Source organism: Cordyceps javanica, chromosome 3, assembly GCF_051103115.1.
Source record: "Cordyceps javanica chromosome 3, complete sequence".
In the NCBI taxonomy this organism is placed as follows: Eukaryota; Fungi; Ascomycota; class Sordariomycetes; order Hypocreales; family Cordycipitaceae; genus Cordyceps; species Cordyceps javanica.
The window spans coordinates 5,203,001-5,228,587 of NC_139297.1; the positions used below are offsets into that span (position 1 = coordinate 5,203,001).

At 55.7% G+C, this 25,587-nt stretch overlaps 12 protein-coding genes across 12 annotated transcripts; 9 read left to right on the plus strand and 3 right to left on the minus strand.

Moving 5' to 3' along the window:
- Window positions 1–438: 438 nt before the first annotated feature.
- V2A60_005753 (transcription factor domain-containing protein) lies at window positions 439–2,862 on the plus strand (the record flags this gene model as incomplete). Its single annotated transcript, XM_083257060.1, has 1 exon — window positions 439–2,862. The coding sequence occupies one exon, from the start codon at window positions 439–441 to the stop codon at window positions 2,860–2,862; it is 2,424 nt and encodes an 807-aa protein (XP_083113186.1).
- Window positions 2,863–3,257: 395 nt separating this feature from the next.
- Window positions 3,258–4,013, minus strand: V2A60_005754 (uncharacterized protein; the record flags this gene model as incomplete). Its single annotated transcript, XM_083257061.1, has 1 exon — window positions 3,258–4,013. The coding sequence occupies one exon, from the start codon at window positions 4,011–4,013 to the stop codon at window positions 3,258–3,260; it is 756 nt and encodes a 251-aa protein (XP_083113187.1).
- A 1,754-nt stretch (window positions 4,014–5,767) lies between these two features.
- Window positions 5,768–7,141, plus strand: V2A60_005755 (thiolase-like protein; the record flags this gene model as incomplete). Its single annotated transcript, XM_083257062.1, has 1 exon — window positions 5,768–7,141. One exon carries the CDS (start codon window positions 5,768–5,770, stop codon window positions 7,139–7,141), a length of 1,374 nt encoding a protein of 457 aa, XP_083113188.1.
- Window positions 7,142–7,808: 667 nt separating this feature from the next.
- V2A60_005756 (uncharacterized protein) lies at window positions 7,809–9,545 on the plus strand (the record flags this gene model as incomplete). Its single annotated transcript, XM_083257063.1, has 1 exon — window positions 7,809–9,545. One exon carries the CDS (start codon window positions 7,809–7,811, stop codon window positions 9,543–9,545), a length of 1,737 nt encoding a protein of 578 aa, XP_083113189.1.
- Window positions 9,546–11,597: 2,052 nt separating this feature from the next.
- Window positions 11,598–11,975, plus strand: V2A60_005757 (uncharacterized protein; the record flags this gene model as incomplete). Its single annotated transcript, XM_083257064.1, has 1 exon — window positions 11,598–11,975. The coding sequence occupies one exon, from the start codon at window positions 11,598–11,600 to the stop codon at window positions 11,973–11,975; it is 378 nt and encodes a 125-aa protein (XP_083113190.1).
- A 155-nt stretch (window positions 11,976–12,130) lies between these two features.
- V2A60_005758 (uncharacterized protein) lies at window positions 12,131–12,361 on the plus strand (the record flags this gene model as incomplete). The annotated part of the gene is made up of 1 exon (XM_083257065.1): window positions 12,131–12,361. The coding sequence occupies one exon, from the start codon at window positions 12,131–12,133 to the stop codon at window positions 12,359–12,361; it is 231 nt and encodes a 76-aa protein (XP_083113191.1).
- Window positions 12,362–13,357: 996 nt separating this feature from the next.
- V2A60_005759 (copper metallochaperone ATX1) lies at window positions 13,358–13,697 on the plus strand (the record flags this gene model as incomplete). Its single annotated transcript, XM_083257066.1, has 2 exons — window positions 13,358–13,445; window positions 13,534–13,697. 2 exons carry the CDS (start codon window positions 13,358–13,360, stop codon window positions 13,695–13,697), a joined length of 252 nt encoding a protein of 83 aa, XP_083113192.1.
- Window positions 13,698–14,365: 668 nt separating this feature from the next.
- V2A60_005760 (transglutaminase-like domain-containing protein) lies at window positions 14,366–15,460 on the plus strand (the record flags this gene model as incomplete). The annotated part of the gene is made up of 1 exon (XM_083257067.1): window positions 14,366–15,460. The coding sequence occupies one exon, from the start codon at window positions 14,366–14,368 to the stop codon at window positions 15,458–15,460; it is 1,095 nt and encodes a 364-aa protein (XP_083113193.1).
- A 1,804-nt stretch (window positions 15,461–17,264) lies between these two features.
- On the plus strand, window positions 17,265–18,398 carry V2A60_005761 (chaperonin 10-like protein; the record flags this gene model as incomplete). The annotated part of the gene is made up of 2 exons (XM_083257068.1): window positions 17,265–17,319; window positions 17,395–18,398. The coding sequence occupies 2 exons, from the start codon at window positions 17,265–17,267 to the stop codon at window positions 18,396–18,398; spliced, it is 1,059 nt and encodes a 352-aa protein (XP_083113194.1).
- A 549-nt stretch (window positions 18,399–18,947) lies between these two features.
- V2A60_005762 (actin-related protein 3) lies at window positions 18,948–20,600 on the minus strand (the record flags this gene model as incomplete). Its single annotated transcript, XM_083257069.1, has 7 exons — window positions 18,948–19,013; window positions 19,061–19,897; window positions 19,943–20,029; window positions 20,084–20,130; window positions 20,178–20,408; window positions 20,472–20,494; window positions 20,566–20,600. 7 exons carry the CDS (start codon window positions 20,598–20,600, stop codon window positions 18,948–18,950), a joined length of 1,326 nt encoding a protein of 441 aa, XP_083113195.1.
- Window positions 20,601–21,635: 1,035 nt separating this feature from the next.
- On the plus strand, window positions 21,636–23,434 carry V2A60_005763 (nucleophile aminohydrolase; the record flags this gene model as incomplete). The annotated part of the gene is made up of 3 exons (XM_083257070.1): window positions 21,636–21,823; window positions 21,876–22,075; window positions 22,128–23,434. 3 exons carry the CDS (start codon window positions 21,636–21,638, stop codon window positions 23,432–23,434), a joined length of 1,695 nt encoding a protein of 564 aa, XP_083113196.1.
- Window positions 23,435–23,692: 258 nt separating this feature from the next.
- Window positions 23,693–24,808, minus strand: V2A60_005764 (TFIIH/NER complex subunit TFB4; the record flags this gene model as incomplete). The annotated part of the gene is made up of 1 exon (XM_083257071.1): window positions 23,693–24,808. The coding sequence occupies one exon, from the start codon at window positions 24,806–24,808 to the stop codon at window positions 23,693–23,695; it is 1,116 nt and encodes a 371-aa protein (XP_083113197.1).
- Between the last annotated feature and the right edge of the window lie 779 nt (window positions 24,809–25,587).

A 25,587-nucleotide genomic window follows, 5' to 3' on the forward strand; every position in this document is an offset into this window, starting at 1 on the left:
GTTGCTCCATCTTATTTTGCGGCAGCTCGACACCCGGCCACCCCAAAAGCTCCCACCCACCCAGCAGCCATCATCTGACGGAATCGAGCCAATCGCTCGCACGACCCCCGTAGAACACCGCCGTCCACTGTTGCGTTCGAACACACCGACGGCTGGTGCAGTTCGTACCAAGCGCTTCATCTTTCCGAGCCTTGCAGTTTTTTCCGCAAGGTACTTGGAGTTTACATCAACCACCATCTGCGAGACACCGTCTTTCGACATTTCGATTACCGGTGCATTACGTGCCTTGCGCGTCATTGCGGCATGTTCCATCTCTGGTTGACGGGCCTGGCATCAATCATCCCTCAATAACCTTGCGCCCCAAGCAGCCCGACATTTCACCGAGATTGTCTCACAAGCTTCTTTCTACGCACGTTCTACGCCAAATCCATCGCAACAATGGGCGCTGCGGGCCAGTTTGATGTCCTTCAGCAGCCCAAGCAGCAGCCGGGACCGCCAGTGCAGCTGCACTCCGTCCCCGCGCATAACAGCGCATCTCAGTCGCCGCGTCTGCAACAACCGCCTCTGCAGCTGACACCCCAACAACAGCAACACGCGCCTCAACAGCCCTTGTCACATCCGCAGTCTCAGCAGCGTAGTGTAAAGCGCCCGCGACCTGTCAAGTCCTGTACAGAATGCCGCAAGCGAAAGCTTCGATGCGACAGACTTTGCCCTTGCTCGCAGTGCCAGAAATCGAATCGCGCCTGCAAATACGCAGCCGATGCGGATGGCCAGCCCGAATCAGACGCCTCCGATGTTGACGTGCCTGAGCCCGGCCGCCCTTCCAAGCGCAATTGTCCTCCGGGCACTACTCCCTCAGCCGCATCTACCATCGGCGATTCGACAGTCCTTGCCGCCGCTGTTGCTGCCGCGAAAAACGGCGATGCATCTGGATTGCCGCTTCTGGAAGAACTATCTTTACGAATGGAGCGGCTGGAGAAGCAAGTCATGGTCCGAAGCCCAGCCGTTACAGATCTAAGCGCGGGCCGTGTCGTTGCAGCAACCGCGGATACGATTCGTGGGCTCAGCGTCAAGAATGGTGCCAAGCGGACGCGGTTCTTTGGCCAAGGAAGCTCTAGGGTCATGTTTAACCTGTTTGACGATGCCAAAGCATTTTTTCATCAGCATCAAAATATTGCCGGCGGCCGGGAGGTTTTGTCTGATTTTCGAGCTGCTCACCATTTCATACATGACAACTACAACAAGGCTTTGACACCAATTTCAGTCTATGTTGATTCGATGATGCCTATTCAAAAGCGCATGACAGACATACTGCCTCCAAAGGACGTTTGTGATCGGCTGGTGGCATCCTACGTGGATTCTTCGGAGACCATCTACCGTATTCTTCACATACCGTCATTTATGGAGCAATACAATATGTATTGGAGCGGTAGACAGCAGTCCGGATTCTTTTTGCCTCAACTCCTGGCTGTACTTTCGACGGCATCTCGATTCGAAACGAAATCTAAAGGAATTCTGCATGAGAGAGTCGACGGAGTGCACAACCCTACCAGCTGCGCATTGGTTCGTAGCTGGTTGGATAGCCTCAAAGGCAAGCAACGCGTGGAGTTTGAATCATTGCAAGTAGAAGTACTGCTCTTGCATGCCCAGCGAATGGTGACGCAACGAACCAATGAGTTGTGGTCGCAGCTTGGCTATATTGTGCGGAACGCCATGTCTATGGGACTGCATCGCGACCCTTCGGAACTTGGCCCTCGCATGACTGTGTTCCAAGGCGAGCTACGCAGACGACTTTGGTTCACCATTCTTGATATTGATGTGCATATGTCGATTGCTCTGAACATGCCCACATCAGTGCGAGAAGGGGATTTCACCTGTCGACCACCAAGGAATTTGGACGATGTGGAACTGTTTGAGGGCTTGAGAGAATTGCCACCCTCCAAGCCGATCGACCAGATCACAGACAATCAGTTGCAGGTCTATGGCGCGATGACACTGCCAGTGCGAATGAAAGTGGCGCACTTGGTGAACAACATTGATTCTATACGAGACTATCAGGAAGTCCTAGATGTTGGCATCAAGCTAGACAGATTTCTCGAGGATATCAACTACTTGTTTCCGCGTCAAGGAATACTCAACGACACACAAAAGAGTAAGATGTGGAGGTCGCGCGTCATTCTCGATATGCACGTGAGACGCCCGCTTATTGCATTATATCGAAGTTTGGCCATGGGAACACCCGATGCCCCTCCCCAGATCACGCGTGCGCATCTGCGATCGTCCATGGTGATTCTCAAATATCTCGACGAAATAGACCCGCGCCAGCCATTCTTCGAAACCATCACGGCAATGTACCACCATATGCTCAAGCACGACATTTTCCAGGCGTCGCTTAGCGTCTGCTACTACATCCAGGCAGCGTACCACAACTCCGATAACATGATGGGTGGCCATCCACGCCAGTCGCCAGAGTACGGTGTGGATGACTATCCACTGTATAAGCCAGAGACTTTGTCTATTTGGTCACCAGAGCGACTTATTAGCACGGTAGAAAAGTCTCTCGAAATTCTGCTGAAACACGCTAGCGGCAATGACACCAAAGATCTTCTGACCCTTGCTCTTGTTCTGGAAACCGTCAGGAAGCCGGGACCGCGAGCTGACGAGATTGTTCGCGGTCTGTACGGTGTATTGGACTTACTACTTCGATCATCAAATACGACGTTGGAAAAAGTGCGCTCTGTCTCGCAACGTGAGCCGTTTGGCTCTTCTGATGGGTATATGCCCGGTCACCCGCACATGAGTAACGCGGCGGCAGCGGCACCTCAGTTTGGCGGTTGGCTCATCTGGGATGGATGGGATTAGCTTGAGCCAGCGACATGTTTTTGGTTTGACCTTGACTTTTGGGGCGTAATGTGACGCACTGGGACGGTGCTGGGGCGTTTGGACTCGAAAGGAGCATGACACACTTGGGGTTGATTTTTCGGCTGAAGACCGATGATGCTGACAAGACGACAATCTATCGAAACTTGTCATTATATCTACTTTAAAGCTCGGACTTGTTGTATACTTGTGGGGAAACTATGGACGTGGGAGTCTGCTCGGGAATTGTATAACTGTTTGAAGGAGAAAATTACGGCGCAACTGATAATGAGCGTGTGCTCCAGATGAATGAGCCATTTCGTCTAAATCTATAATATCTCTAATGAACTATCTGTGTACAAAGACCTTATGTCGTGACTTGATTCGAACGGACAACTTCAGTTGACGAGCACCGGCGATGTTCCATCCCATGCATCCTGCTCCGCCGCGAGAACCAGCCACTGCGCCAGACTCTGCCGCGTCAGCGCATCCGCGAGGCCCAAGCCCTTGCCGTTGTCCGGTAGCACCCTGACGGGCGCCGACGGCTCCGACAGCTTCTTCTGCTCCGTCAGGCGGCCGGCGCGGGCGAGCACGAAGCGGCGGCCGCTGCCGCGGACCAGGTCATCGACGAGGTTGTGGTCCGCGACGCCGAAGCGCATCGGGGTCTGGCTGAAGAGCAGCCGGAACGGCCAGGACAGGGCGGACCACGAGTCGCCCGCGCCGAGGGTCGAGTTGAGAATGAGCTTGGGCGCGGAGGTGGAGGCGGGGGCGGCAGTTTCAGCAGCAGCAGCAGCAACAGCAGCAGCAGCAGACCCGGGGGAAAGGAAGACGGCGTCGACGGCGGCGAGCAGCGTGCGCACCGCCCGCGACATGAAATCCGGCGTCGTGTCGGGCCGCAGCGGCGCAAACGGGCTGCCGCTGGTGCGGGCAAGGCCGAGGGTGACGAGGACGGCGTCGGCGCGGGCGGGGCTGGTCAGCGCGCGCTCGACGTCGGCCTGGCGCAGGGGCGAGCCCTCGACGACGGTCAGGTTGGCGCGCGCGGGGAGCGAGGCGGCGTCGCGGACGAGCGCGGTGACGGTGTGGCCGCGCTCGAGGGCGGCGGCGACGGAGAGGGACCCGTTGCGGCCGCTACCTCCGGTGATGTAGATGTGCATGCTGGAAAGTGATTTGTTCAGGAAGAAAAGGAAACTTTGAGGGGGGCGGTAAATGCTGTTATAAGTGATCGCGAGGTTCTGCGAGGTATGGTGGTATGGTGGTATAGAGAGGCACACTTTGTGAATTGATTTGGATTGAAGACTTTGTATGATTCTTTTTTTTTTCACCTTCTTTCGCAGCGTAGAAATGCTGTATTTATACATGATTTATTCTGACTGGAAAAATTTCTTCTCTCAAAATGTGCTTACGAATGGACGCATGTCGGTCGGACAGTCTGTTGCTGGCATGGCCATGGGACTCGGCCGATAGCCTAGTGACGATGCTGCCATTTTTGGTGTTTGAGCACCTGGCTGGCGACTCGGCCGACGGGGGGGCCGGGGGCGGGCTCACTTGCGCCGCTGGCAGTGGCCAGCGCTGACAAATTTGGGCACAGCTGGTCAGCGTTGGCCTGCGACCAGGGACGGAATTTCATTTCATTTATAAGGGGAGAAGAGGAAAAAAAAAAAGAAAGAAATCACCCGCACTTGAGGTTGAATGGGAAAGAAGTGTGATTCTCTTTTCGGACGAGCGAATGGGACCCCTGACAATCCGACAATGCGACTGTACACACAAAGTGAGTTGATGGGTATACTATCAGCAAGTAAGTAATCAGGCCACGATCCAGAGGCCATACAGCCTGTGCGGTCTGTGGTGGCGGCCGATGGGCCGGACCTCGGCACCGGAGCCACAGTGGCCGCCTCGTTGATTAGATTGGCTCAAACAACCCAGTCAGCCAGCCCGACGTCACCACCGCCACTACGGCTATATAGGCCCTCCGACCTCTAATATAGAACCAGTGAAGAAGTGCTTGCGGGAATCAACGGCCTTGAACCCAAATGAGCTGAAGAGAGAGAGAGGAAAAAAACAGAATAATACCAGCCATGGCTGGGGCCTGCATTCACATGATGGCAATTAAAAAAACTCACATGTGGGCTCTACGAGCATTAATAGTCTTTTGACTGCTTCGGTCAACTTTCGGTTAGTGTCTCTGCTATGTAAAGTAGTTTAGTTGGTGGCAGGAAGCGGCTATATGCCTCCCCCCCCCGGAACCAGAGTTTATGCAGGGCCACCCTCGGTCAAAGCCCCAACCCAGTCAGTTGTGTCCGCTAGTGACAGACACTAGAGCCAGTGCGGGGGGCGAACTGGAAAACTCCATGGGGTGGCTTCCTTTCCGTTGTACGATGAGAACTCGGCCGGCAGCGGGCGGTTTCTTGACGGTCGGTAGTGAGGTTGGTCAAATCTTGTCCTCCGAAGCAGCCACCGACTGGATCTGATTCATGAGTACACTGTACTGTCCGAGTTGGCCGTAGGACCCAAGGCAAAAAAAAAAAAAAAAAGAGTATCGGAACCTCGATGCGGCAAGACGAATTCACCCAATTTTGCATCTGAAAGTCTCCACAAGAGCCGTCTGTCGTCCCGGGGCCCCGCGCTAGTGACCAGGCTTACAGCCAGCCATTCCATTTGCCGTCGCCATCCACAGGTTCCGAGGCTAACCCAGTCGGCTTCATATATATCTCCATCCTGGCCCTTGCCCTCTTTGCTCGTCCTCCCCTCTGATTCCCCATCGACATCTTTTCTTCTTCTCCTCCAATCTGTGATATCCTTCCCTCTCCCTTCCCCCCCCCTCGTCATTCTATAGCCACCCTTTCCTCTCTATCAACCTCCCATCATCTCACACACACACAAACACACACACATTCCCATCTCGCCCGCCATGCCTCGCCAACTCGCCCCCGTCTACATCCTCGGTGTGGGCATGACCAAGTTCATCAAGCCCCGCGGTAACGTCGACTACACGGAGCTGGGCTTCGAGGCCGGCGTCAAGGCCATGCTGGACGCGCAGATCAACTACGACGACGTGGACCAGGGCGTGGCCTGCTACTGCTACGGCGACTCGACCTGCGGCCAGCGCGTCTTTTACCAGTTCGGCATGACCAAGGTGCCCATCTACAACGTCAACAACAACTGCGCGACGGGCAGCACGGGCCTGGCCATGGGCCGCACGTTTGTCGCCTCGGGCGCCGCCGACTGCGTCCTCGTCGTCGGCTTCGAGAAGATGATGGCCGGCTCGCTGCAGTCCTTCTTCAACGACCGCGAGAACCCGCTCGGCACCACGGTCAACATGATGGTCGAGACGCGCGGCTTCGAGCCCGCCCCCGGCGCGCCCCAGATGTTCGGCAACGGCGGCCGCGAGTACAAGGAGAAGTTTGGCGCCACCAACGAGGACTTTGCCGAGATTGCGCGCGTCAACCACGCCCACTCCCCCAACAACCCCTACTCGCAGTTCCAGCAGGTCTACACCACCGAGCAGATCCTCAAGTCGCCCACCATCTTCGACCCCCTCACCAAGCTGCAGTGCTGCCCGACCTCGGACGGCGGCGCCGCCGCCGTCCTCGTCTCCCAGGAGTTCCTCGACGCCCGCCCCCACCTCAAGAGCCAGGCCGTCCTCATCGCCGGCCAGTGCCTCGCCACCGACGCCCCCTCGCTCTTCTCCAAGAGCTCCATCGACCTGCTCGGCTTCGAGATGACCCAGCACGCCACCGGCGTCGCCCTCAAGCAGGCCGGCATCACCGCCCAGGACGTCAAGGTCGTCGAGCTGCACGACTGCTTCTCCGCCAACGAGATGCTCGTCCTCGACGCCCTCGGCCTCTGCGAGCACGGCAAGGCCCACGAGATGGTCCGCCGGGGCGACATCACCTACGGCGGCAAGTACCTCGTCAACCCCTCGGGCGGCCTCATCTCCAAGGGCCACCCGCTCGGCGCCACCGGCATCGCCCAGGCCGCCGAGCTCGTCTGGCACCTCCGCGGCTGGGCCAACAACCGCGAGGTCCCCGACACAAAGTACGCCCTCCAGCACAACCTCGGCCTCGGCGGCGCCGTCGTCGTCAGCGTCCTCGCCCGCGCCGACGGCAAGGTCGCCCCCAAGCTCACCAACGACGAGGTCGGCAAGATCAACAAGCTCGGCTACAACCCGGCCGTCGAGGCCAAGGGCTTCACCGCCGCCCAGGCCACCGCCGTCCGCTCCAAGAAGCACTCCAGCGCCTGGGCCCTGCAGGACACCGAGGAGAAGGTCACTGCCAACTTCTAACCGTCTCGTCACAGTGGCGCAACAAGGTTTATAAAACTGCAAAAACTTGGAGAATATATAGGGCACTCCATTTTTCCTTTGTATAGTCAGCGGCCTGGGAATAAATCATGTACACCATATTTAGTTGAATGAAATTTGATGACTTTTTTTTTCTTTTGAGATTTACGAATATAAATCTTCAGGAGTCTCTCCACGAATATTTCTTAATTGTGCCTGTCCCACGTCATCATCTTGACTCAGACAGGTCTCATTCCTCTGTGGAACTACCAAGTAACTAGGCATCTAGGGGACCTAGGTTCCAACTTATCCAACACAGGCGATTGAACACTTTGCGCCTGTTGATCCCGGGAGAAGATAACGAGTCAAACGTGATACCGTCATGGTAATTTCTGTACTGGCAAAGAAACAGTCAATATGCGGGGATAACTGATCGCACAACGTATTATACCCCTCTGATCGCGTCGCTCGTCGCGTCCCACTTGGCGCCCGCAAGTCATCAGCCACGACGGCAATCAGCCCCTCCAAATAATTTATTTGCATGAGAACACCAATTTTATCCCTGCTCGTTGGGCCATCCTTTAAGTATATTAACTCCCTTTTCGCAAGCGCACACCTTGCATTCTTACTTGTTACACTTCTTGGTGTCGTTGGTATAGCGCTGTACACAATGAGAGGCACCTTCACGGGGCTCCCCGCGGAGCTGCGTCATAATATCTGGACGTTGGCCTTGGGCGAGCATGGCGATACCCCCACCATGGTGCCCTTCCGCACCTCGCGGCCGTATATGCTGGAGGAAGAGGACGATGAAGACGATATGCTCATGGATGCGGACGATGTCCAGGATCTCCTATCGGATGACGAGTTTGAGCAGATTCGGCAACTCGCTCTGCATCAGCTGGCGGGACTGAACAACAACAACAACAACAACAACAACAACATCGACGGCGGCGGCGGCTCAGGCCCGGCTGCGCCTGCACCCACGACGCTGCCGAGCAATGGCGTTGCTGGAATAATCAACAATGACCCAGAGGAAGAGACCCGGCGAGGTGCGGGGCGTACAGACGTTGGACAAGCTGCTGCAGTCGATGCCACGACAGACGCGCCCATTGACGGAGACGAGGTGGAACAAGGTGCGAGTCGCAAAAAGGACGGGCAAGAGAAGCAAGACGAGGAAGCGAGTACGGAGAACCTTGATGCTGATCACAACGTAGATGACGATGACGAAGAGGAAGATGAAGAGGAAGACGAATGGGAAGACGAAGAAAGCTTCGATGATGAGTTCGACGGAGGCGAGTTTGAACCCGGAAACCCGTATGGCCAGGAGCGCGCTTGGGATGACGAGGTCGTCATCCCCGTGTACATCCCCCCTCTCCTCCTCGTCAACCGCGAGGCGCGCGCCGTCACTCTGCGCTGGCTCGCCAAGCACGACATTCAGCTCCACCGCAACACCATTACCAAGGGCGAAATCGACAGCGGGTTCGCCACGACGCAGGACGGCCTCCCGCCGTACGTGCGCAGGTACGACCCGGAGCGCGACCACCTCTACGTCGACCGCCACTACTGGCGCCGCTTCTGCGACCGCGTCCAGATGCCGCACATGATGGCCCCGCGCGACCCCGGCGGCGGCGGCGGCGGCGGCGGCGACCCGGCGGCAAACGAGGCCGAGCCACCACCACCACCCATCCACGACATGGGCGCGACCATCCGGAACCTGGCCCTGCCCGCCTTCACCGTGTACCAGAGCGTCGGCGCGATGGGCTACGCGCTCCAGTTCATGCCCGCCATCCGGCAGATCGCCTGCGTCTGGGGCGACCTGCCGGACCGGGCGTCGTGGCAGCCCCGGATCGTGTACGAGACGGTGCGGCCCGGCGGCCAGCCCAAGACGCAGGTCACCAACGTGCTGCTGCCGCGCTGGGACCTCGTGCCCATCAGCGAGAAGCTGTCGCAGGCGGAGCTCGACCGGCGCAGGGAGGACACGGAGCGGATCGCGGCCGAGCGCGCCCGGGACCGCCGGGAGAGGCAGGAGAAGAAGGAACGGGCCGCCGCAAAGGCCGCCCTCCAAGGTGACGCGGGTGACGACGGGGATGGACACGATGATGACGATAAGGATGACGACGACGACGACGATGATGATGACGATGATGAGGACGAAGAAGAAGAAGAGGAAGGTTCAGGGCCGATTGTTACCATGTGCATAAGGGATCCCGCCGACGACACAAAGGTCTTTTATGAAAGAGGATACCTGGGCAGCTGGCTGGACGAGATTTACAACGAGCTGTCCCTGACGGAGCTCCCGGAGCACGTCACGGATGAATATGACGGCTCCCTCACACTGTCGATTGTGCCCTGCAGTGCAGTCCGTCCTGCCGCAGCGGCTGCTCGACCTGTGGATTGCCACGTCTGAAGCGGCGCATCCTTTGTCGCATCATCAAATTCCATGTGTCGGCGCGCGGAGTATTCTCCTTCTTCTTTTACTTGTATGATACTCCGGGACTAGTTTGATTTACACGCCTCATCTTTCCTCCATTCTCTACACAGCCTCTGCTTTTTTTTTTGTGCGAGAGGGGGGGGGCGGGGAACTTTTTATGAACATTTGAAAGCACATCACCTTTGGCCGCCTCCTCTAACAGGTCGATTAATATACAGATCAAAAGGGGTAGATGCCACGATCATCCAACAATTTCGTCCCTCAGAGTGATTCCATCTCTCTGTTTGACTTTCCGATGGAATACGCTCGGCGCACAGTGAGGTACAATGATGTAGGTGCTGAACCGCACTCCATCAGTGTTGAGTCGAGGTAAAAGGTGCACTACCATTGTCAGGAACAAAACCACAAGCGCAACCTCACTTTTTGCAGCCTTTGGAATAAAAGTCTCACACCCCTCATTTCAGTCAAGCCACGTACTCAGTACTCGTTTCGTTGACGTGTCCAACAACAGGGTTCTGCTGTACGGTTGGAGGTAAAGGGGCGGAGCATGGGTGTAGCGGCTCGAAACGCTAGATTCAGCTGCTCTCCTCGTCGTTGGCCCCTAAAATAGAGAACAAGGAGAAGAGGAATTATTCATCATTTTTATTGGCTGGTTATGTTATTAATTAATCAAAGTTATAGTAGTAGAGAAAGTCCTCTTTTTACTACCTATTTAGCCTACTAATTTCCTCCTATTATAATACTCCCCTAGGAAATGGTGATAATATTTTATTATTAAAAATATATAAAAAGACTAAATATGAATATAACTTTAATATTTACCTCTTGATATAATAAGAATATTATAAAGAAATAACTATATTCTTAAAGCTTATTTAAGATATAATAAATTACCTTAATATCGTATTCTCTTTCTTTCTTTATTATTCTATTCTGTTTATTATTCTTTACGTTATCTGGGATGGTAGGGCAACTGCGCTGAACATCCATAAATATCTGATTTCTGATGATGCATTTATTTCTGTATACAGTGTTGCTACACCTCTATATCGGTTTCTCAAGTCATCTTCGTCGTGGAGGAGCTGTCCAGCACTTTGCTTGTCTGATCTTATCGTTCTCAAGTGGTAATTCGTACGTGCTTCACTTTTTTCTTGCTCTTTTCTCCACAACTCCAACTTGCCCGGTTGATGATGGCGGGGGGAAACACTGTCGCGCCCCCACAAGCCAATCTCGGCGATCTTGGTGACCTGGATGAGGAGCATCGGAACAGCTTCGTCAAAGCACTCCTTCGCATCTTGCATACAGAAGTTGCAGAGCTTACTTACGCTGAGATATTGGATGGAATTCCTACGTCTGCTTCATACTTTGACTTTTACTATCCGCAAGAGGGGCACCCGGCAATCAGCCACACAGAGCTTTGTCCTGGCATCCTTGATCGTACCCGTCAGCTTCGCGATCAGCTTGACCCAAGAACGCTGCATTTCTCCTCATCTGTAAGTCAAATGTAATCCTCAACAAGATGCCATGGTGGCCAGCGTCAACTTACACACTAGCATAGCTCCTGTTATCCTTCCAAGCTACCCAACTAGGCACAAGGGGGTTCTCGCTGAGACTCATCGAGCTTCTGGCCGTGTCATGCCACCAGATGGCAGTGCATTTATTTCAGCTGCGAAAGTCCCGCCACACCCAAGAAGAATATGAACGATGGAGAGACGAGCCTCGGGATCGAAACCGATGGGACTGGTATCGCGCGCCCACCGCGTTTTGCCACCGATCATATCTTGCGAGTGAGCAATACCCAAATGGTATTGCGGATGTGGTAGGCTATTGGGCTGAAGCAAGGATATTTGGCGGAGTTGTTGTTTTTGATAGAGGCGAAACAGACACAGAGGTGAGCATCTTCTCGTCCAGATCACCAGACTGCAACGCTGACCCCATCCTCAGTGTAGGGAAGTGTACTTACACTCGTCTTCGAGGAAAGGACCTCGGACGCTATACCCCCCTACATCTATACAATTCGACAACCTAATGCGATTCCTGCTCGGCGAGGCGGAGCTGGCTTGCGCGACGCCCAACCCGGCTCCGCTTCCAATTCTTGCCTCCGCGGACAATCGCTGGCGCTGGGATGCCTGGGAAGCCTTCTCGCGCTTTCACATATTCCGCGATAGATATGAGCGGGGGATCAAGCCTACCACCAAACCTCGGAAGGACTGCCAGTCGGCAACGGATTGGCCCGAAATTGCAGATGAGCTGTTTCTTGTGAATGCCATGTATGATCGCCGGGAAGGCAAGCCGGTGAACGAGAACGAGGTTAGGGCTGCGGAAGAGCGTCTTCGCCAGATAACACCGTCTTCTCCTGTTTGGAATGACAACCGGCCACAACACTACGCATTTCCTAGTAGATAGATAGCACGCGAATGGATCAGACATACCCTATGCCACCGACAATTACCCGCTGAAGGCTGGAAGAGTCGTCTGCGTTATCAAGTACAAGGACGCATAACAGCTAAATCGAGGTGGCAAGAAAAGGGCTACAAGGTTGCGAGCGAGCGCTGCTCTCTATGAATCTTGTGCACCAGGCGACGGGCGAGCTTGCGACGGCGGTGCAAGTTCTGTCGGCGAATGGCAAGGGACGGTGGATGTGGGTACCTCTGGCGGGAGGCGGAGAGCGCAGAGCCTTGATGGCCGAAGTTGCGTTGGTGTTTACCGCGGAACCGGGCTATGAGCGCGACCAGGATGGCGCGGATGCCGATGTTGGATATCTGCCATGTGACGATGATTCCAACTACTGAGCTAAAGACAGACGCTCAGCACTAGGCAGGCAGGTCCGGTGCAGCTCCAAACACCATTGTCACCTATACATGTACTCGATAAAAACATTTCGTGAGAGTCGCCTTTGTAGGGGCTGTCGTTAGTAAGATGGATGACTGTCGATTGAATATGACGGCATGAACGGCAAGACGTTGCCGCTTGGTGCGGGGGAGGAGCCGTGCCTGATGGCAAGCCGTTGGGAGTAAACAGTAAACGTTGGAGCGGTTTCTTGTGTTGCAACGAGCACGTTTCAATCATTGATGAGTACGCACATTGGCTCATACGTTACCTCGCCGGTGAATCTCGCTGCGTGGTTTATGCGGTGGCGCGGGAAACCCGGGAGCGGGCCGCAACATGGCATCATGGAGGCTGCGGGTTATGAAATCGGAAACAATGTCTGAGAAGAATGACATGCGTTTGGCCACGAAGTTGGCGACGGGTAACGACTCGGTAGATTGTATACAAAGAAAGGGGGCTGGGCTGGTTGATGAAAGGGAGAAACAAGCCATGTCGCACATTTCTGGCGAGTTGAGCAAGTTTCCAAGCTTTGACGTTTGGCGCGCCATTTGTGCCAGGCACAGAGATTGTCGATGAAGTACATGCGGGGCAAGTATGTCCGTTATGGAGCTCATACTAGACCTGTACTTATGCAACAAGTTCCTCGGGGACTCGCTCGCGCCATCGGGCCCGTAGCGTGACGCCTTTGCCTTGCAGCCGTTCGTTTGAGGAGGGGGGGGGGGGGCGAGGAGGGGAATTATTAATTAAGAGCCATCCCATCCAGCTGTCCTTTTCGTCCTTTGTCCTTGCCATTGTCTCCTCGTCCTCTTTTCGCACGAATATACAAAAGCCTCGATCCCATTCCTCACTTTTACGCCCAAAAACTCCTCATTCGACCAGGTTCCAAGCTTCATTGCATCACCCCTCCGAACCAACTGCCCCTCCGCATCACCAAACACAACACAGAATCAACCAAAACCATGGCTGCCCACACCTACGAGTTTAACGTCACCATGACCTGCGGCGGCTGCTCCGGCGCCATCGACCGCGTCCTCAAGAAGCTTGACGGTATGTCCAACTCCCCCTTTATACCCGCGCGCGCGCGCACGCGCGGGGGTACCCAGCTCACCAACTAACCCCCCCCCCCCCCTTCCAGGCGTTGAGAGCTACGAAGTCTCCCTCGAGAACCAGAGCGCCAAGGTCATCACCGACCTCCCCTACGAGACGGTCCTGACCAAGATTGCCAAGACGGGCAAGAAGATCAACTCGGCCAAGGCCGACGGCGTCGAGCAGTCCATCGAGGTTCCCGCTGCTGCTTAAGAGGTCGCATCTGTCGCAGCAAGGAAAAATGGGGGTTGGCCGCGGCCGGCGGGAGAGGAAAGACAGCATTGATACCACAAGAAGAGCATGCATGACGCGCATGAAAAAAGAGAACAAGAGGCCTGATTTCTCAATGGCGAACATTTCAACCTACATAGCGAACCGTCAGTGTCCAAAGTAAATAAAAAAATCGTCAATACCCGTCTCCGGCCCCATGCTTGTCGTCGCAACCCAGCAGCTGTCGTGTGACATCAAAGTCGACAGTGCTTGTAGATTTATCGACAATGGTGCACGAAAGCAGCCTCCGCAAATACCAACAACGCAGAGTCCCACTGCTATGGAAGCGACAACCGTAATTGCGCGGCCGAATTCTGATTGCCGCCAGACTGACGAGCGACGTGATGAGCGTATCTATAAACAAGAATGATGACGGCTCGGAACGGGCCTCGTTTCAAGTAACGGCTATAGTTGTTCTGTAATGATTGGCGAAGCCAGCTAGGCTGAGCGTTGATGACCAGCAATATAAAGGACACCACCGTCTTCAGCCTCATCAGTGGAGTCGAGTCGTCCGTAACCTCTGTCTACAACTCCTCTGATTGTGGAATCATCTGACATGGTTCTTGTATGAGTTTATTTATTCCGGTTCAAAAACCCCAACACGTATCAGCATGCCGGACTATTGGGCCAGCCATAGCCCTATTTCCCAACCCGGCGACGACGCCCTCGTCGCCCTCGCCGCCCTGCCCCCCGACATCCCTTCCCTGCACCACGCCGCCAGCCAGCTCGTCCTGCACTACCGTGCCGAGGCGGCGCACATGCTCCCCGGACGGCGGGCCGAGATTCACACGCGCTACGCCGCCGACATGCTGACCCGTCTTCTCTCGCGACGGCCGGACCTGACCGACAGTAGCAGTAGTCATGGCGGCGGCGTCGGCGGCGCACTCTACCAGCACCGCCGGCCCGCAGACAAGACGGTCGGCTGCTGCCGCGACTCGGCGCTGCTGCTCGTCTCGCTGGCGCGCAGCAAGGGCCTCGCGGCGCGCATGCGCGTCGGCTTCAGCGCGTACCTGGAGCCCGGCCACATGATGGACCACACCGTCGCCGAGCTCTGGGACGCGGCGGCCGGCCGCTGGCGGCTCGTCGACGCCGACGTCCCCGCCGACTGGCGCTGCACGGTCGGGGGAGGGAGGGCCAAGGTCGACGTGCTGGACCTGCGGCCGGGCGTCGACTTTCAAACGGCGCCTCAGGCCTGGCAGCTGGTGCGTCGTCGCCGCCGCCGCCGCCGCCGTCGTGACGACCGCGCGGGCAAAGACGGGGAAGAGGCGGCCGGGGCGGCCGGGGCGGCGGCGGAGGAGGAGGAGGAGGAGGAGGACAAGGAAAAAGAAGAAGAAGAAAAAGAGAAAGAGCGGCGCTATGCAGGGTTTGTCGGCGCGCCGCCGCAGCTGCGCGGGCAAGTCTTTATCGCGCACCACGTCCTGCACGACCTCGCGGCGCTGGACAAGACGGAGCTGCTGCTGTGGGAGGAATGGGGCCCCCGGGCCGACTACACGGAGGCGCTGCGCGACGATGCCGAGCGCCGCCTGATGGACGAGGTCGCGGCGGTGACGGCCCGCCCGGACGTGCGGGCCGAGGACGTCAAGAGCCTGCTGCTGCGGAGGCCGCAGCTGGCGGTGCCGGAGACGGTGATGCTGTACGACCCGTACGCGCTGGCGGCGGCGGCGAGGCCGGTCGATATCCGCCGGGCGTTCAAGGCCAAGATGTAGAAATTGGACATGGCACCCTTTTTTTTTCTTGTGTGTTTCCGCGCTGCATGCGGGATCATGTTCGAACGGGAATCAGGTTGATTGAATTTCGATTGCACAAGACAGGACACATACAAAAAAGAATCTGAAAAAAAAGTGTCTTGTTAAGCTCGCAGTCCTTTTGCTCCATTCCTCCAATCGATACCACGTCCGCTCGGAGCACCCTATCCCGATAATAACAGGTGTGGTGTCCACATGTACTGCGCAAAAGAAACCTCCTGGCGCATACTATACTCTCATGGAGTCTGCACGTATTCTCTGGTGTAGGTGCAATGAGGAGATGAAATTCACCAAGCTGCCGCATGGGTGAGCTGCTGAACAGACAACTGCCGTCGCGGACAGTACGTTTGCTCTGCACACTTGCCCGGCCTAGCTTCATGGACGCACGTCTCGGCATGTTGAGCCAATTTCTCAGATTGGCGGTTGCGTGAAGGCATTTAGGCTCGCCCCCTCCGGCGTCCCTCCCTCCCTCTCCTCCCTTCGAGCGAGCGAGCAGTGGCATGGCCCGGTGGAAAGGGAGCTTACTTTTTAGGTTCTGTCAACTACTACCTAAGTAACGGGCTCTTGTGGATCGCCCAAAAAGAAATATCATGACTTTCGGCAGTTTTTTTCTAGCCCGTAGTTGCCGCGTCTGGTCTGACATTTTGCCCAGCTTTCTTTCTCCTTCTTTTCCACAAGGTTGCATGATTCCCCGGCTCCAGTCAGTCAGTCAGTCAGTCAGTCAAGTATTGGGGCTTTCCGTGTAAGTCTCTGGTTTTGGGCTTGGAGCTAATCCCGCCCCTCCCCGCAATGTGGCACGCTTATCGGCTGAGCCATCATGGGGGCAAAAGAAGAAAAAACAGCTGATTTGTGTCAACGATGATCATGTAGTCCTGCAATGCACCCCGGTTTTTCTGGCAGCTCGTCGCATCGGGGCAAAGGGGAGGGGGGTTGGTGCCCACCAGTGCTCCTGTTCCGGCGAGATGACGGCCGCAGCGCCGAAACTCCCCCGCTCCATGCATCGGATTTCGTGCACTGCCATTGATCATTGCCACCTTTTACTTGGTATTTTTTAAAGGCCGTTTTTCGTAGCCTGTTTAAAGTCCAAAGCCACTTGGAGCAGATACCGCGCCGCAAATCAGATCATGACTCTACAGAGCTTCGCTGCCTGTGAAGGGCTTTCTTGATGTAGCTTGAAGCCATGTGGGATAACGGTCCCGGTCAGCCGAGCCTCCCGCAGCCCCGTCACGAACCGACCGGAGAGCATGGGCTCTCTAGCGTGCTACTGGGACATGTTGAGTTTTTGCATGCATTGCGGATCACCCAATTTAATCCTCAGTGGCTTGTTTTGCTGCTCAAATTGCACACACATCCCGCGGTCTGGCCACACTATAAGCCTGTCCGCCACCGTTTCTCTCTCCTTGATTTGCATAACTGGGCCCATGCCATTCCGCCCAGCCTCGAAGCAGTCACGGATACATGGAACGTCTTTTGGGATTATGCTTCTCAAAGCTGCAATCCTTCCCAGAGCTGCAGACTGGCCCTGCCGTCTGCCCGAGGTGGTGCCCACCAAACAGCCCATCGATCCGGAGAAGCAATGCTGCGCACTTGATTTGTTCTTCTTTCTTCCGTTTCTACAAAAGGACTGATTCGTTCTAATCTTCCAAGAAGCATTCTGCAGCATCATACTGTTTGGCTTTGTTCATTCCATTCCATTTCAACGTCAACCCAACCATCTGGCAAATACACACTTACACCACCCAGAGTCCGCACTCATTTCTACGCAATGGCTCAAGTCCCAACTGAGCAAATGGCCCAGGTCGTCGAGGCCGTTGGAGGACGTGCGTAACCCTTTTCCTTTGTCCCACCGGCGCACTTTTCCACGGCTAACAATCCTCCCTTCCCCCCTCCCGTAGCCCTCGTCTACAAGAAGATACCCGTCGCGAAGCCCGGGCCCGACGAGGTGCTGGTGCACATCAAGTACAGCGGCGTGTGCCACACGGACCTGCACGCCATGATGGGCGACTGGCCCATCGCGCCCAAGATGCCGCTGGTCGGCGGTCACGAGGGCGCGGGCGTCGTCGTCGCGCGCGGGGCGCTCGTCACCGACGCCGACGTGCGGCTCGGCGACCACGTCGGCGTCAAGTGGCTCAACGGGTCGTGCCTCGCCTGCGCCTACTGCCAGGCCGCCGACGAGCCGCTCTGCGGCGCCGCCGCCCTCTCCGGCTACACCGTCGACGGCAGCTTCCAGCAGTACTGCGTCGCCAAGGCGGCGCACGTCGCGCGCATCCCGCGGGAGTGCAGCCTCGAGGAGGTGGCGCCCATCCTCTGCGCCGGCATCACCGTCTACAAGGGCCTCAAGGAGTCGGGCGCCAAGCCCGGCCAGTCCGTCGTCGTCGCCGGCGCCGGCGGCGGCCTCGGCTCCCTCGCGTGCCAGTACGCGCGCGCCATGGGCCTGCGCGTCGTCGGCGTCGACACGGGGCCCGAGAAGCGCGCCCTCGTCGAGGGCTACGGCTGCGACTTTGTCGACTTTGCCGCCTCCGAGGACCTCGTCGCCGACGTCAGGGCCCGCACGCCGGGAGGCCTCGGCGCACACGCCGCGCTGCTCGTCGCCGTCCAGGAGAAGCCCTTCCAGCAGGCCACCCAGTACGTCCGCTCGCGCGGCGTCGTCGTCTGCATCGGCCTGCCCGCCGACGCCCACTTCAAGGCGCCCGTGTTCGATACCGTGCTGCGCATGATCCAGGTCCGCGGAAGCTACGTCGGCAACCGGCTCGACTCGGCCGAGGCTATCGAGTTCTACCGCCAGGGCCTCATCAAGGTGCCGTTCAAGACGGTCGGCCTGAGCGAGCTGCCGGCGGTCTACGATCTCATGAAGGCGGGCAAGATTACCGGTCGCTATGTGCTCGACACTAGCCGCTGATGGACATTGAGTGGCACCTGTTGAAGCAAACCTGCGATAGCAGTTGAAATGAAAGCATAGTGCAGCCGGCTGCAGTTGATGGCGTAGTGGTGTAAGTGGCATATGTGGTGTTGGTTGATCGTCCACGTTTTATGCGATGGGCTCTTTATGCAGTCTGAATTAGTACCGAGTAGCGATTTGCAATAGATACGCTGCTTTGCGCCTATAAACTCCGACATTTTTCATTGGCCAGCTCCTTCGCGATAGCATTCGATGTTTCGATATGCCAAAGCAGACTCTCTGCTAGGTCAGCATTTCAATCAACATGCATGTGCGAGTTAGTGCAATCAGTATTCCAAGGTTATACACTCAATGTAGAAATACTTGGCTTTGAATTGTTAAATAAATTGTTGAAAAGACCGTGACCACGCAATTACATGTGTGGCCCTCCTGATGCTTCGTGCCCCTTTTCGCATTTTGATAAGCCCACACCAAGTCTATCATAAATCTTGTCACTCCGTATGAAAGCGAATGTGACTGGAAAAGAATTTCAGGATCGAAATACTGCATCTAAGAGCCTCCAGGGCCGCCAAGAAGCTGGAATCTGCGGACGATGCTTGGTCCGTATTCTTGGTACTGTTCTGCGTTAGTCTCGTCTTCAAACCTTGCACGCAGATACTTACTTCGGCTTTGGTGTGGCAGTATGAGCGAAACTCGGGTGTTTGGCCAAGCAGACTGCCTCCAAACCAGGGACCGTGACGTTGACGCTTGTGGGTGATGACCTGCACTTCAAGACCACCACTGCGAGCGCCGCCGCTACGGAGCTCGCTAGCACGGATGCGGTCGTCCACCAAGAGCTTGATATCTCTCTGTAAACGTCTGCCAAAGTCCTTATACAGAGTGCTACCACCAGACAAGACAATGTTTTTGTACAGGCCACGGCGGACGTCAATGGGTGACTGCTGAATCACGCCATCAACAACGACAGGGAGAGGAGTGAGGAAATCGGAGCTGTAGATTTCGGGGTTGAAGAAAATCTCGGGGGCCAGGAACCGTTCATAGCCAACGTCAACGCCAACTTCGCGACCACCGGGGAGCGACACGGTGTGCTTCAAGAAGCGGCTACGATCGCGATCGTACTTGGCAAATTCCTTGACGATATCGGGGCAAACATAGCAGTGCGACTCCTTGATTTCTTGAGCCGTCTTGAGCGAGGAATCGGCTTCACCGCGGTCTCGCAGCAGCGACTGCACAAAATAGGTAATGTCTCGACCAGCAATGGGGATTGACTTGATCGAGGAGCCGATGACGTATCCTTCGGCGACGGGGATGACGTGAGTGACACCATCGCCGGAGTCGATAACAGTACCGGTAAGGGATCGGTCGGTAACTTTGGAAGAAGTCCACGAAGCAGCTAGGGCGAGGACTGCCTGGACGGCAATGTACATGCCAGCGCAGTTGAAGGACTCGAAGAAGATTTCGGCAGTATTTTCTCGGTTTTCCGGGGGATTCAGAGGCTTCTAGGCGTTAGTGTATACTCCGCGGTAAAGGGTACATGGACTGACGGGTTCGGTGAGGAGGAAGTAGTGATCCTCGGGTTCTACGCGGAGATATTTGAAGATGGAGTTGGACCAAAAGCGTTCCATGTGGTCCTGTCAGGGAATCTGTCAGCGCCCAGACATGACCAGTGTGTCTGAAAATCGTACCCAGTTCTCAATTTGACCATGGCGAATGGGGTAGTGAATGCCGTAGCCTAAATGATCAGCCCTGGTCTCTGTTGTGTCTTCAATGCCAGCTCACCAGGACCGGCAGCGGCGCTGATCGCCTCGTCGCCGATGAAAAAGTCGAGGTCCTCAGTCCCGCGCTTGGAGCTCAAGTGGCTACTGGCAGGGCCGGCGCCTCCAGTGAGGAACGAGGGCTTGTTGGCGACAGCAGGACGGCCAGAGCCGGAGCCGCCGCCTCCAGCAGCGGGGCCCTTGGTCGCAATGGCGGTCGGGAAGACAAAGGACGGGGAGTCATTTCCAGCAAAGCCTGACGGGAATTATATTAGCAGCGAAATCGGATACGGCGCATCGAATCGGAAGCTCTCCGTACCAAGCTTGGAAAAGCCCGTGCCGCTGTTGAGTCGCTATGCGTTAGCCACGAAGCCGGGAGGGGAGAGGTAGTGGGGCGGGGGCAGTCGACGCACTTGTCCATGACAACGGCAGGAGTTTGGTTCGCCATGATGGGTGAAAGCCGTGTACGGCGAGGTCTATGGCGAGAGAATTGGCGCGGAGAGGCGTACAGGCGAGGTGTTGCGAGAGTGAAGAGGTCGTGGAAGGATGCCTGACGCAATGTGGGGTGAACTGGGATGGCTGAGGAGACGGAGCTTGCGTAGCTTTCACACGTCGGCGTTGTGTGGCTTCTCGGTGTGTGGCTGTCGGCCTGGACAGGTGGCTGTGCTCAGTAGAACTGTCGTTGGAACGCTCCACCCATCACGTGTATCATTTGTGGCGCAAAATGTTGCGTTTAATACATGGAGTTGGGCTCGTACTTGTCTATGTTATTTTTTTTAAAAGAAGGAGGGAAAATAAAAGGGAAACTAAGAATCATGTTCAAAATTTTAATACCTACCGCTGTGGGGAAACCACACTTGGCTATCGCCATCTCGTGCTGTGAATTGTAATAGCGAATCGCCAAACGAAGAACTGCTGCTCGTCTTCACATTAATGGCTATGATTTTTTTTTTCATGGAAAGTCATGAAAGATACTTACATGGATTGCATTAAAATAACAGGACTTGGCCAAAAATTCTCTCGATGCTGGCCATGCCTCCCCCCGCGTCGTTGCTGCTCTACATGATCACCCCACTGTCATGCACCAATTGGCGGCGCAAATCCAGCAACAATCGTTCCTACACAAACATCATCAATACGCCATAGCATCACTAACGACGTAGAGAATCCAATCCAGCCTCCGCATACCAATCTCGCTATCGAAACTCATTAGTTATAACATGCTCCTTCCCGGGCTGGCCTTAACACGTGCCTGACGGTAGTGGTGTGGTGCCAAGTTCGGTGTTGCAATCACCTCCTTCTCTAATCTCAACACGCAGTGGCTGTTGGCATTCGCCATTGCTTTCGCCGCTACGCACCACTGCCGCAACAACTACAACCATCATCGCCACCGACACCTAAACCAAAGCATCAATTACTCATCATCGATACCTGCTGCTCCGCCTATGTGTATGGAAGTCGTCAATCGTTAGCCTAGCCGGACATGGCTGGCTGCCCTCGACACAGAGTTCGCTTGTCGACGGAGCCTGAGATCTGCAACACGGATGGAGCATTGGATCGTGTTCTGGGACCCAAACAGCGAAAGCGATGCATACCGGCTATCTTTGTTCATGCCGGCGCTGGCTTCCACAGCCATCAAAATGAGGATGTCCACCTCAGGGCCTGCGTTGCGTAAGTCACGGCCGCGCGCATATGCCGACACGTGTTAACATGTCTGCTATAGAGCCGCAGAAATGGGAATGAGATTCCTCAAAGCTGGCGCAAGTGCCACGGAAGCCGTCGAGGCCTCTTTGCGGGTTCTGGAAGACAAGGAAATAACCAATGCCGGGTACGGATCCAACCTTGCCATTGACGGCACGGTTGAGTGCGATGCAACCATTGTTGATCACCTAGGCCGCAGCGGAGCATGCGGTGCTGTGCCGAGTAAGCTGCTCCTATTCTATACCTGTTAAGATTTCAAAACTCACATCTATAGACATCCGAAACCCAATATCTCTCGCTAAACTAATCTTCGAAGGGAGCAAGCGGCCGCTGAGCCTAAGACGAGTCCCTCCCAACGCCCTTGTAGGAGAAGGCGCCAAGATATATGCTGAAGAACACGGGATGGCGACTTTTTCCAATGATTATCTGGTTTCCAAAAACTCCAGAGATCGCTTTTTGCGTTGGCAGGACGATTTACTTAGAGCCGAAGCCAAAGCAAAGGAGGCCAGCAATGCGCAAAAGTCCACAGCAGCTATGCACTGTGCGCCATGCCAATACGACACTCTTCCCCCAAAGCCGAATATCTCGTTTCCTCGAGATCACACTGCTGCCATCATGTCGGGAACTTGGAATGAAGGCCAGCCTAACTCGCCCTACTTGCCGCCCCCTGGCATGGATGATACTCAGCAGTCCGAGTTGACGACGCTGGGTATCACACAGAATGCTTGGAATCATTCCAAAGATCCATCCTGGAAAACGTCATATCAAGGGATCAACTCAAACAAGAAGCCTGTTGGCTTGCTCAGACCTAACGAAGGTCACGTCAATGATGGAGAAAATGAGGATCTTGCAGTCAGAGCAAAGGATTCCAACATTCCTGAAGTCAGCTCCGCAAACGAAGAAGCGCTATGGCAGCAACCAAAAAGACGTCGAAGAGTACATAAGCGACTTTTAGATGGGCATGACGATAGCGAGGACACAATAAAAAAACGTCTACATGTGCCTCAAAATGATGGCGATCGTGTAACTGACACGATTGGTGCTATTGCTATTGACGAAGAAGGGCTGATTGCGGCTGGTTCTTCGTCTGGGGGTATTGGGATGAAGCACCGCGGACGTCTTGGCCCAGCTGCTTTGGTTGGAGTCGGAACGGCCGTGGTGCCATGCCAGCCCGATGACGAAGATGCGGTTTCTGTAGCGGCAGTCACCAGCGGCACGGGCGAGCACATGGCGACAACAATGGCTTCTCAGCGTTGTGCGGAACGACTCTATAACAGCACTCGCAAGGGTCCCGGCGGCACCGATATACATGACTACGACGAAAGCGCCGTAATGGGGTCGTTTATTGCGAACGATTTCATGGGCCACCCTGGCGTCTGCAATGGGCCGTCAGCCGGGGCCATTGGGATCATGGCCGTAAAGAAGACGCGGGCAGGGTATTATCTTCATTTTGCGCACAACACAGATTCGTTTGCGCTTGCATCCATGGGTGCCAAGGATCCCGCACCCACCTGTGTCATGTCTCGCCTGCCCGAGGGTGGTAAAATTGCCCAAGGTTCTCGCAAGATTTCCACCAAGTAGGCGACGACGGTCATTTCATACTCGACAACCCTAGAAACAACCAACCCATACGCAAATAGAAAAGAAAGAGCATAAAAATTGTATAAGATTCAAAATCGCCTGGTATCTTTTCTATTCTATACACAGTGACCCAGAGTACTGTTGTGTGCCTCTCTGGCGCCCTCATTTTTTTAGTAAGGGCTTCATGCCCAACATATTTATTCATACAATGCATAGCCGTAAAGCAGCCGGAAGAATAGAGAGGCAGGTAAAAGCCTCTCATCTCAGCGGCGTCCCCGTAGCGCTCATGGTCTCCTCCCGCCCGCTGCCGTTGATGACCTTCTTCCTCTTCTTCTTCTTCCTAGGAATGACGGCCGGCTTCGCGCCGTAGGTGCCGAGCGCCAGCTTGGTGCCGCAGGTCAGGCACTCGGCGTTTTCGGGCAGCTCGCAAAAGATGGAGAGGCAGATGGAGCAGACGAACCCGGTGTCGACGACGTTGCCGTGGCAGAAGCAGGCGGCGCGGAAGTCAACGGTGTCGTGGGTCGGTGAGATGAGGGCTTCGCGTGCCTCGGTGTCGGCGATCATGCCGAACATGAGGTAGGTGAGCAGGCCCTGGGGGTTGGCGGCGCGGAGAAAAACGCCGCCAGTGTTGAAGCAGGCCTGCTGGAGGAAGGTGGCGTCGCCGGCGAGGGCGAGGGTGTCGATGGCGACGTGGCTGTGGGCGGCGGCGAAGACGGCATTCATGGTCGGGATGTACTGCGCCGATTCGGAGTCGGAGACGGAAAGGACGAGGATGCGGCCCTTCATCGGCGGGGGCGCCGTCGCGCCGGCGGTCTGGGCGGCTTCAAGGAGGGCTGTGTCGGAGGCGCTGAGGGCACGCGCGGCCTTGTTGGCATGGCACAGCGCGAGGGTCAACGCGCCTGAGAGCTGCGTCGTTGTGCTCTCAAGGTCTTGTTCTGTGGTCTCGGCCATGAGCTTCCTGAGCGAGGTGAGCACCGTGGCCTCGATGTGGGCAAACTGCGGGTACTTGTTTGCCGACGACGGCGTTGTGGCGGCTGGCGCATCCGTCATGGCGACGTCGCCATCTGCAGCGTTGTGGTTCTGTGAAGGTTGCGTTTTTTGTGCTTGTTGCTGTTGCTGCGAGCAAGGGTACAGCCACACGGCGCGGTTCACGTGGGCGGCGATAACGGCGACCTGGTTCGCGCCGCTGAAGGCGAGGTGAGCGTTGATGAAGAGGAGGAGGTTGGCGACGGCGGTGGTGAGGGAGAGCGGGAGGCTCCCGTCGTCGAGAACGGCCCAGGCGCGCGGGTTGGTGTCGATGATGACGGAGAGCAGCGATGGCGTCTCCTCGGCCGTGGTGACCTCGTAGTGCTCCGAGTAATCGACGGCGTCCATGGCGGGAGAGGGGAGAGACCCGGGGGAGAGGGAGGCACCGCGACGGGGGTGGGTTGGTGGAGGAGCGACCTACGAGGTCGCGTAGAGAGGCAGGCTGGGGAGAAGTCGCAGACTAGATGTGGCGATGCATGTAGGTCGAGTTGAGCAGCAGGCTCGAGAAATCTCTCCGATTGACGGTAGTCAAGGTAGGTGGGTAGGTCGGCGTGAAGATGGATGCAGATCGATCGTGGCTGGTATGGCTCGATGACGTCGAGACGATTGGAAAGTGGCGTATGATAATTTGTAGTAGAAACGCTGCAGATGTCTATTTGAAACGGGATTGTGTGTTGGGTAAAGTATTGATTGTATAAGAATTTTTGTTTGCAGAGCACATGCACAGAGCTAACGACCAAGAAGTCGGATGCAATTGGATGACCACGTTTACAGGCGCGAACCCACGTGATGCTCCGCCAGAATAGCGTTGCAGGACCACTGTAACTGCGGGAAGCTTCCCGGCAGGGAACTATGGTGGGTTACAGCGGGATTTCAGTGGGCGATCTGTCATGGTATTCTATTGTATTATCAGTAATAATATTTGGTGATTTCGTTGTAGATTTTTCATCGCTTCATACAGCATTCTGGGGTTCATTTCAAGCTCTATTAGCCCTGTTGATTCTCAAGACGCATGCCACATATGCGAGCTACACACCACTTATCCATCATGCAGGTGATTTCGAAGAGCATATTGATACTGATAAATGGGAGAACCTTCTGGGACTGCTGCGTCGTATCAAGGAGCC